We start from the raw sequence: 11,703 nt of genomic DNA on the forward strand, positions 1-11,703 counted from the left end.
AGAGATTCTATCTTAATGTATGGAACCTGTATGATAGGGTCAACTCAGCGCCCTGGCGCCGGAAATCGGTGCTTATATCGCCTCTTTTGAGACCGGATTCCGTCAGGGGACACCCGTACCCCTGAGGATCCGGTCTCGGTCTGATGGCACACCTCCTAGTTTGGGCGCCAGGCGCCCTGTATAGAGACCCTACAATAATGTATGGGACCTGTATGATAGGGTCAACTCAGCACCCTGGCGCCGGAAATCGGTGTCAATTGGGCCCCTTTCAAGACCGGATTCCGTCAGGGGACACCCGTACCCCCGGGGATCCGGTCTCGGCCTGATGGCACACCTCCTATTTTGGGCGCTACGGGCCCTGTATAGAGACGCAATCTTAATGTATGGAAGCTGTATGATATGGTCAACTCAGCTCCATGGCGCCGAAAATCGGGGTCAATATGGCCCCTTTTGGGAGCGGATTTCGTCATGGGACACCCGTACCCAGAAGGATCCGGTCTCAGCTAGATGGAACACCCCTTAATTTGGGCGGTAGGCGCCCTGTATAGAGACCCTACAATAACATATCGATTTTTATGATAGGGTCAACTTAGCGCCCTTGCACCGGGAATCAGTGTCAATATGGTCCCTTATGAGACTAGATTTCGTCAGGGGACACCCGTTCCCCTGAGGATCCGGTCTCGGCCTGATGGCACACCGCCTAGTTTGGGCACTAGGCGCCCTGTATAGAGATTCTATCTTAATGAATGGAACCTGTATGATAGGGTCAACTCAGCGCCCTGGCGCCGGAAATCGGTGCTTATATCGCCCCTTTTGAGACTGGATTCCGTCAGGGGACACCCATACCCCAGAGGAACCGGTCTCAGTTAGATGGCACACCTCCTAGTTTGGGCCCTAGGCGCCCTGTATAGAGAACCTACAATAATGTATGGAACCTGTATGATAGGGTCAACTCAGCGCCGTTGCGCCGGAAATCGGTGTCAATATGGCTCCTTTTGAGAATGGATTCCGTCAAGGGACACTCGTACCCCATGAGGATCCGGTCTCGGCCTGATGGCACACCTCCTAGTTTGGGCGCTTGGCGCCCTGTATAGAGACCCTATCTTAATGTATGGAACCTGTATGATATGGTATACTCAGCGCCCTGGTGCCGGTAAAAATTGTCAATATGGCCCCTTCTGAGACCGGATTCCGTCAGGGGACAACCGTACCCCCAAGACACCGTTCTCAGCTAGATGGCACACCTCCTAGTTTGGGCGCTAGGCGCCCTGTATAGAGACCCTACAATAATTTATGGAACCTGTATGATAGGGTCAACTCAGCGCCCTGGCGCCGGAAATCGGTGTCAATATGGCCCCTTTTGAGACCGGGTTCCGTCAGGGGACACCTGTTCCCCCGAGGATCCGGTCTCTGCTTGATGGCACACCTCCTAGTTTGGGCGCTAGGCGCCCTTATAGCGACCCTACAATAATGTATGGAACCTGTATGATAGGGTCAACACAGCGCCCTCGCGCCGGAAATCGGTGTCAATATGGCCCCTTTTGAGACCGGATCCCGTCAGGGGACACCCGTACCCCTGAGGATCCGGTCTCGGTCTGATGGCACACCTCCTAGTTTGGGCGCTAGGCGCCCTGTATAGAGACCCTACAATAATGTATGGAACCTGTATGATAGGGTCAACTCAGCGCCCTGGCGCCGGAAATCGGTGCTTATATAGCTTCTTTTGAAACCGTGTTCCGTCAGGGGACACCTGTTTCCCCGAGGATCCGGTCTCGGCCTCATGGCACACCTCCTAGTTTGGGCGCTAGGCGCCCTGTAAAGAGACCCTACAATAATGTATGGAACCTGTATGATAGGGTCAACTCAGCGCCCTGGAGCCGGAAATCGGTGCTTATATCGCTTCTTTTGATTCCGTCAGGGGACACCCGCACCCCCGAGGATCCGGTCTCAGCTAGATGACACACCTCCTAGTTTGGGCGCTAGGCGCCCTGTATAGAGACCCTACAATAATTTAAGGAACCTGTATGATAAGGTCAACTCAGCGCCCTGGCGCCGGAAATCGGTGTCAATATAGCCCCTTTTGAGACCGGATTCCGTCAGGGGACACCCGCACCCCCAAGGATCCGGTCTTGGCCTGATGGCACACCTCCTAGTTTGGGCGCTAGGCGCCCTGTATAGAGACCCTACAATAATGTAGGGAACCTGTATGATAGGGTCAACTCAGCGCCCTGGCGCCGGAAATCGGTGCTTATATAGCTTCTTTTGAGAACGGATTCCGTCAGGGGACACCCGTACCCCAGAGGAACCGGTCTCAGCTAGATGGCACACCTCCTAGTTTGGGCGCTAGGCGCCCTGTATAGAGACCCTACAATAAAGTATGGAACCTGTATGATAAGGTCAACTTAGCGCCCTGGCGCCGGAAATCGGTGTCAATATGGCCCCTTTTGAGACCGGATTCCGTCAGGGGACACCTGTACCCCTGAGGATCCGGTCTCGGTCTGATGGCACACCTCTTAGTTTGGGCGCTTGGCGCCCTGTATAGAGACCCTTCAATAATGTATGGAGCCTGTATGATAGGGTCAACTCAGCGCCCTGGCGCCGGAAATCGGTGCTTATATGGCCCCTTTTGAGACTGGATTCCGTCAGGAGACACCCGTATCCCCAAAGAACCGGTCTCAGCTAGATGGCACACCTCCTAGTTTGGGCGCTTGGCGCCCTGAATAGAGACCCTACATAATGTATGGAACCTGTATGATAGGGTCAACTCAGCACCCTGGCGCCGGAAATTGGTGTCAATATGGCCCCTTTTGAGACCGGATTCCGTCAGGGGACACCCGTACCCCCGAGGATCCGGTCTCGGCCTGATGGCACACCTCCTAGTTTGGGCGCTAGTTGCCCTGTATAGAGACCCTACAATAAAGTATGGAACCTGTATGATAGGGTCAACTAAGCGCCCTGGCGCCGGAAATCGGTGCTTATATCGCCTCTTTTGAGACCGGATTCCGTCAGGGGACACCCGTACCCCCGAGGATCCGGTCTCGGTCTGATGGCACACCTCCTAGTTTGGGCGCTAGGCGCCCTGTATAGAGACCCTACAATAAAGTACGGAACCTGTATGATAGGATCAACTTAGCGCCCTGGCGCCGGAAATCGGTGCTTATATCGCCCATTTTGAGACCGGATTCCGTCAGGGGACACCCGTACCCCCGAGGATCTGGTCTCAGCTAGATCGCACCCTTCCTAGTTTGGGTGCTATGAGCCGTTTTAAATTTCTATATAATGCAATCGGGTTCGAAAAGCTTCAATTCATAGTCGATAAAAATACATGAAAATTCGTTATTGGCAGGTAGCTTATTGGCAGCTAGCTTGACTTTACTTGTGAATATTTCAGGTAGGAAACCGACAGCGCTACAGTAAATCCAAAACCAATAGACCGCATCAACGGATTCTTTCCCGGATTGGCCGACATGATGCGCTGTGTCGACTTCATTTGTCAACTATATAGGGCTTGTATTATATATCCTTATTAACAATATAGGTAAGCCTTATGCTAATTAGAACTTGAAATGAAGTATGGAATTTCCAAAGTTCGATTAGTGGATCAAGCGAGATCGATATTACTGGGGTGTAATGTGAGCATGATTTAAATTTATGCGAGAATCATTTCAACTAAAGGGTGATCTACACTCACGTGCGTAAAGTATGTCATTTTATTCCCTTTCCTTTATATATTTCATTGAAAACAAGTTAAAGGGTTTTCTGACGTCATTTCTGTAAGATTGTAAATAATTTATATAACGGTTATTTAATTAAAACAGGTTTTATGTAGAGATCTTCAGCTACATATCTTTTGCAGTAAATGTAAGTCGAAAAATCCTATTTCATATCTCTATTTCGTTATAACGCAGTAACAGTATAATATGAATTTGAACATATACAAAATTCAGTGGAACGGAGGGAAATCAAGAAGTCCCGACATTGGACTTCTAAAGGTACACCTACAGTAGATCCGCCTCCTTACTCCGGTCACAATACGGTCCAGACTGATCAATCCTCCCAGTAAATAAACGTGTTACAGTTCCTTCATTAAGACTATATTAAAACTTGCCCCTGCAGCAGAGGATTCCCGACTATGGAAGGACTGACAAGGTTCATGCAATTCTCGAGTTTAAAAACATTTGATCCTCTAGAATAATTTCTATTGTTCCTAAACATGTCTTACAAACATTATAGGCAGTGATATATTACAACACTCCTCCTAAACATGTCTTACAATACTTACATTATAGGCAGTGGTTTATACAATACTCCTCCTAAACATATCTTACTTACATTATAGGTTATAGGCAATGGCTAAATTATACAATATTTCTCATAAACATGTCTTACTTACGTTATAGGCAATACTTCTCCTAAACATGTCTTACTTACCTTATAGCCAGTGGTTTATACAATACTCATCCTAAACATGTCTTTCTTACATTACTAGTATAGGCATTGATATATACAACACTCCTCCTAAACATGTCTTATTTACGTTAAAGGCAGTGGTATATAATACAATACTCCTCCTAAACATGCCTTACTTACGTTATAGGCATTGGTATATACAATACTCCTCCTAAACATGCCTTACTTACGTTTTAGGCATTGGTATATACAATACTCCTCCTAAACATGCCTTACTTACGTTATAGGCATTGGTATATACAATACTCCTCCTAAACATGCCTTACTTACGTTATAGGCAGTGGTATATACAATACTCCTACTAAACATGCCTTATTTACCTTATAGGCATTGGTTTATACAATACTCATCCAAAACATTTCTTACATTACTAGTATAGGCATTGATATATACAATACTCCTCCTAAACATGTCTTACTTACGTTATAGGCAGTGGTATATAATACAATACTCCTCCTAAACATGCCTTACTTACGTTATAGGCATTGGTATATACAATACTCCCCCTAAACATGCCTTACTTACGTTATAGGCAGTGGTATATACAGTACTCCTCCTAAACATGCCTTACTTAAAATTACGTTTTAGGCATTGGTATATACAATACTCCTCCTAAACATGCCTTACTTACATTAAAGGCATTGGTATATACAATACTTCTCCTAAACATGCCTTACTTACGTTTTAGGCATTGGTTTATACAATACTCCTCCTAAACATGCCTTACTTACGTTATAGGCATTGGTATATACAATACTCCTCCTAAACATGCCTTACTTACGTTTTAGGCATTGGTATATACAATACTCCTCCTAAACATGCCTTACTTACGTTATAGGCAGTGGTATATACAATACTCCTCCTAAACATGCCTTACTTACGTTTTAGGCATTGGTATATACAATACTCCTCCTAAACATGCCTTACTTAAAATTACGTTTTAGGCATTGGTATATACAATACTCCTAAACATGCCTTACTTACGTTTTAGGCATTGGTATATACAATACTCCTCCTAAACATGCCCTCCTTACGTTATAGGCATTGGTATATACAATACTCCTCCTAAACATGCCTTACTTACGTTATAGGCAATGGTATATACAATACTCCTCCTAAACATGCCTTACTTACGTTATAGGCAATGGATTATGTGATACTTCTCCAAAACATGTCTTACGTTGTAGGCAATGACTTATATAATACTCCTCACAAACATGTCTTACTTACGTTATTGGCAATGATTTATACAATACTCCTCACAAACATGTCTTACTTACGTTATTGGCAATGATTTATACAATACTCCTCACAAACATGTCTTACTTACGTTATTGGCAATGATTTATACAATACTCCTCACAAACATGTCTTACTTACGTTATTGGCAATGACTTATACAATACTCCTCACAAACATGTCTTACTTACGTTATTGGCAATGACTTATACAATACTCCTCACAAACATGTCTTACTTACGTTATAGGCAATGACTTATACAATACTCCTCACAAACATGTCTTACTTACATTATAGGCAATGACTTATACAATACTCCTCACAAACATGTCTTACTTACATTATAGGCAATGACTTATACAATACTCCTCCTACTTTTATTAGTTATTCCGTAAGCAAAGGATCTCCTTTTTACAGTTTTGGAAAATTCTCAGATAGTGCAGCAACGGTGCTGATCACATTTTCAATGTTTTGAATATTTGTTTTATTTCCAAATTGTGGACCTATACATCAAGGTTTTTTTTAATCAATCTCCATGATTTTTCACAAATGGACAGTTGCTAAAAAACTTATTGCTACCCAATAAATACACAAACTAGTTAAACCTTTGATTTTATTTGCATGCTGAATAAATAGAACCACCACAGATCATTTACAGAACTTTGTCATAAGAATGTAACAAAACACCAGAGGGAGCAGTTTGCGCCTGTATTCTGGAACAATCTGCTTCACATCCTGGTAGAGAGCACAGTCCAGCAGGCCTTGAGTTACTTTGTTGATGTATCTATCTGCTTCTCGCTGTCCAATGGCCTTCACCATGGTTACATACAACAGTTTCTGACCTTGACCTTGGTCCTTGACAAATTGACACATTGCATTGTAAATTGTTTTAAATGAGTCCATGTTTACAAGCATTTCCTCTTGCACTGCATCTACAAAATAAGATCATTGAGAAGTAAATATAAGATCATCCTTAATTGTGGTCCACATTAAGGCAAATGTAATGGTGCCTTGACCCATTGACCTTGACCTATTTACTGTAAATAATCATAATGAATGTCATCTTAAGAAGGAACATTCAGGTTTATAAACATCAAGAAACCATTTCAAAATTTAAACACTGTTGGATACCTTTGGACTGATCTCCAGGCATAAGAGAGGAGGATATCTTGTAGGTGACTCCATCTTTTGCGAGGCTGGTGGAGCCAATGCTTCCAGCTGACATCACTCTGGGTATATTTCCATCATTAGAAGCTCCCTGTTTGCTCACAAACACCCGATCATAGGAGCTGGACCTTCTTATCCTCTCGGAGCTTGGTACTTTTGGAGGGGGGGACTTTTTACAAGACTGGTTCTCATCACTGATATTCTGGTCAAGAAACACTTCATTGTCAGCATCCGATTGGTTGAGATCTTCACACCCACTCCGACTTGGGAGAGCTCTTGATGGAGGATTTTTTAGCTCACCCAAACACTCAGATCCTATGGGAGCGGGTCTCTTTCCTGGGGTTCCCTGATCAGCTGTGGATGGCCTTGACCTACTTTTTAAATCATCACTGGAGTTTGGCCCACTGATTCCGTCCTTCACACCTCTCCTCACCCCGTACTCACCGTTCCTCACTGGCTTTCTGATCAGCTCTCCGTTCCTTACAGACTCTATGGACAGTCTTCCTTTACTGATGCTGCTCTCCCGTCGGAGTTGAAGGGGTTTGGAATCGAGACTACTACGTCTCCCTGACGGAGGTTTACTAACTTTGTCTGACAACTCCGTGAGTCTTCTCTGCTGATCCCTCGAACTTCTCCTTTCTTGTCGCTGTCTTGTTACTTCGTCTTTACTTTGGACATTTTCTTTGTCATTGCTACCATTATCTACCGAGATCTTCCTCTGTATTGTTGGTTTGTTTTCACCATCGCTCTTGAGGGATAATTTTCTCTGAAGTCCAGAAAACAGCTTGGACCTTGGAATCTCATCCTTCAATGAATATTAATAAATATATACAACACTGCATTGCTTTACTTACTGCATTTATTATTTGAACATACTGTATACAGGAAAATATTTGCCCCATTTTACTTTCGCTCCTTTTAATCTGGTTGTCAGCAGGCAAAGTTAAGACTGGGCGAATTTCAAAGTCTCGTGTTACAGTCTCTTTTAAATAACAAGTAGCACTGTGTCTGGGCAAATTCAAGACATGGCAAAACTGTTTGCAAGTGTAGAAGGGTGAAAATTACATGGGGTAAAATTTACCCTTATTAATACATTATATCAATATGTTTGTTATATTATAAAATAGGAATTCTAGTTGAATCTTTTGTTTTCTGTTAGCATACGAATTCAGATAAAATGCTCCTCATTTTCGCCAAAGATCCTCAGAGTAACAACAACCAGTGGTTGACCAACCTCCGAGGGTCGCTCCTTCCTCTGCTTGGCCACGATGACAGACACGTTGGGGGTCCGTGACAGCTGCTTAAACTTTGGATTCCTCACCAGGTAAGTCTTCCCTGCCATTTTTGGATCCAGCTGTAAGACAGCCATTGCATACTATAACTGACATATTATCAATATGTTATATTATACAGGTGCAAATATACACCAGCGTTGACAAATAAACATAGAGTTATTCAAGAGTAAAAAGGTACAGAAATAACTGCAAAATGCATGGAAATGAATTCAATATTTATGTTTTTTTATACAGTCTTTGAATGTTTTCACTTGTAAATAATGTGAATATGATCAGATTCACTACTGGACAAATTCAATATAAAATATACAAAATTGCAGGTATACATTTTCTTTATCCGTGGAGACGACTCGGGATCTTTTCTGTTCTTTCTCATCCGTGCTCAACTTAGCCGGGATGTTCGGCAAACTGTGTCTCCTCTCCTTCAGCTGCAGCTTGGGTTCGAATCTCCGACTGTACTGCTTGACCGCCGCCATACTCAGTACAGAGTCAGCCGACGGACGACTCTCCGGGTTCTTATCCAGGAGTTTTTTAATCAAAAGACTCAAAGTAGATCCATAAGACCTGAATAAACAAAAAATAAACTAACTGTTCATAGCATTATATGTAACAAATATACTGCATGAAAACTATATTAATTCTACCATCAATATATTAAACAAATGTTCAAATCAGTCTTGCAGCAGCAAAGTATTAATATAAATCAGAAGAAAATATGAATAAATTATGAATAAGTTTTAAGTTCATCCACAAAATAAAATATACCTGGTAACAGCAGACATTACAGACTGACCTTGGAATGGCGTCATAGTTTTCATGAAGGATTCTGAGAATGAGGTCCTGTAGACTCTCCGCATCAAACGGCACCTTCAGACAACACATCTCATACAGGACGCAGCCCAGCGCCCACATGTCACTCTTATGGTTATAGCTCCGGTTTGGTTAAAGAATCATGATTATACATAGTATGAATTGGTAAAAAAATTTATTTCGATAATTATTTAGATAATTTTTTTAAAGAGAAAAATAACCTTAAAAGCCACATTTCAAACTGATTTTTTGGAGGCAGACAGCTCTCCAGTTTGGGGTGAATGACTGATTTACTAGTTATAACAAAGATACGGTTTCTTCTGGCAAATTTCTGGACTTAGATAGAAAGGTGTGCCTATGGTCGTCACAGCTAGATCCGTGCTGTCCTTTAGGATGCGAGCTATTCCAAAATCTCCCACTTTTATCACAGACTTGGATGTCAGGAATATGTTCTGAGACTTCAGATCTGAAATAGAGGTGTTAGAGATTGGTCCCAAAATTCAAAAATCAACATCATTTAAACAGTTGGATGCATATCTTCATGAGCAATGACATTGTACGAGTACAGCAAATGACCACTGAACATTCAAGGTGACCATTGTAGCAAGTTTGACTGTATTACTGCAAATGTTATAAAGTGTCCTATGGATATAATTTCATGCACTCTAAATACCCAATATGGCCTTATAGAAGTGTTTGGATTACTAAATACCTCTGTGTAGAATGTTCTGTTTGTGGACATATTGGAGGGCCATGCAGATCTGTACAAACCAGTCCATGATAACCTAGAGAAAAAGACAAGAATCAAGTACAATAAAACTAGAGACCTTCAAAACATTTTCTAAATACTTTGTAAGGTGGTTAAGTGGCAATATCACCAATTGATGTATAATTTTGAAAATTTCAGGGAGAGAATTTAATGGTTTCCAAGCAAATACAAAGAGTTAAGCAGCTAGTGGAAACATGCAACAGATAACACAGATGATGTATGTCTAAAATCAGTGAGGTAGAGTTAAATCTTCTATATAGCATCTCTAAAACTCATTCTTCTTTCTGTTGTATTCTTTTCCCTACTCTCTCTACATGTTATATATATATATATATATATATATATATATATATATATATATATATATATATATATATATATATATATATATATATATATATATATATATATATATATATATATATATATATATATATATATATATATATATATATATATATATAACTTGACCCCTGTATATCATGACCTCTGACCTCTCTATTCTATCTCTCTTACCCTTCAATCTCTTCTATCTTATCAAAGCTTTTCTCTCTCTCTCTCTCTCTCTCTCTCTCTCTCTCTCTCTCTCTCTCTCTTTTTCTCTCTCTCTCTCTCTCTCCACTGTGATCCAAGTTTGATCCTAAATGTGATCAAAAGTGTTCGTATTTGAAAAGGTACATGGTGGTCGCTTACATGGACACGCGGGTTACCATCTCTCTCTATCTCTGTTTTTTTCTCTTACATATTCTCTCTCTCTAAATAAATAAATAAATTGATATAAACTCATTTCAAAGTAAATAAAACAGTAAGCTATGTACTTCTCTTGTAAAAGGTACTCCTTTTTGGTCACAGATTTTCTTATGAAGATCTCCTGGAAAAGATGAACATAAATTACAATTTAATGATCGAAAGCACCAAACAATACCTAAAGGTGGGTCGAGGCCAGGATCCGGGCCCCCTCTAGAAATTCATATTTATAAAAATCCCATGGTTATATATATCAACAAAAATAGACCTCAGACTCCCCACCCTGGCAAACCCAAGTATCCCTTGGACCCCCCCCCCCCCCCCTCCTTGAAAAAATTGTTTTTATCAGCATCTGAATTCATGTATAGAAGTACATGTACTTGTATATTGCATGCATTTCAGGTGTAATCATATGAGTTGCATTCATTTCACATATATTTGTAATCAGAAATTAATCATTGCTTCTTGGTGAGCAGAATCTATTTTCCCAAACTCAAAAAGGGGGAGGAGTTGACTAGCGCCCCCCCCCCCCCCCCCCCAAACCTACTCACCCCTCTAGATCTGCACATATTGTTTCAGTTATTACGTTCAATAGCTATATAGTCTCTACAAAACCCTATAACACTTACCGCCGTCCGCATACTCCATGGCGATGTTCAGGGCCCCGTTGTGGACGTAGGCGTCAAGGTAGCGGACTATGTTGACATGGTGCATCCTCCCCAGCACCGACACCTCAGTCAGGGCCTGGTCCAGCTCCCGCTCCGACAGACGGAGGATGTTGATCACTTTGACCACGCACTTCTCGTCGTGTTTCCTGGACTTGGCCACCCAGGCTTCCCCAAAAGTCCCCGTCCCCAGCAGCGCCAGGAGCTGGAAGTTGTCCGCCATGTTTATTCTCACGTGACCGCCCTCAAAGTGATCCGAAGATCGAAATTCTTTTTCCGTGAAAGAATTTATCAATTTGTATTAAAATAGTGAACACAGTTTGTTATGAATAGCAGGGTAATTCATACTGATTCGTTTAATCTTTATCGTAATTATTCTGTTTTTGATATAAATATATATATATAAAAATTAAAGTAAATTTATACATGTACATGTGTTTTTTGCACGCCATAAACATGATACTTTAGTTCTAATATACATGTAGACTTTCGGATAATCATATAAATACATTGTAACTTCTATCGAGAATTTTCATGTTT

General features: G+C 41.7%; 2 protein-coding genes across 3 annotated transcripts in view; one reads left to right on the forward strand and one right to left on the reverse strand.

The window, feature by feature from the left end:
* LOC105339282 (limbin) overlaps positions 1 to 11,703 on the forward strand; it is a 502,381-nt gene that overhangs the window by 281,921 nt on the left and 208,757 nt on the right. The gene's annotated exons all lie outside the window — the stretch shown is intronic.
* Positions 6,307 to 11,424, reverse strand: LOC105322077 (serine/threonine-protein kinase Nek2). 2 transcript variants are annotated; one of them, XM_011420600.4, is made up of 9 exons: positions 11,128 to 11,424; positions 10,570 to 10,622; positions 9,695 to 9,767; positions 9,295 to 9,448; positions 8,966 to 9,103; positions 8,499 to 8,736; positions 8,097 to 8,231; positions 6,842 to 7,682; positions 6,307 to 6,642 (listed from the first exon to the last, which is right to left on the reverse strand). In XM_011420600.4, exons 1-9 carry the CDS (start codon positions 11,384 to 11,386, stop codon positions 6,359 to 6,361), a joined length of 2,175 nt encoding a protein of 724 aa, XP_011418902.3. In that variant the 5' UTR covers positions 11,387 to 11,424; the 3' UTR covers positions 6,307 to 6,358. The 2 variants fall into 2 exon arrangements, with proteins under 2 accessions (XP_011418902.3, XP_011418903.3); XM_011420601.4 differs by having other exon boundaries at positions 8,112 to 8,231; positions 11,128 to 11,422.

Source organism: Magallana gigas, chromosome 8, assembly GCF_963853765.1.
Source record: "Magallana gigas chromosome 8, xbMagGiga1.1, whole genome shotgun sequence".
In the NCBI taxonomy this organism is placed as follows: Eukaryota; Metazoa; Mollusca; class Bivalvia; order Ostreida; family Ostreidae; genus Magallana; species Magallana gigas.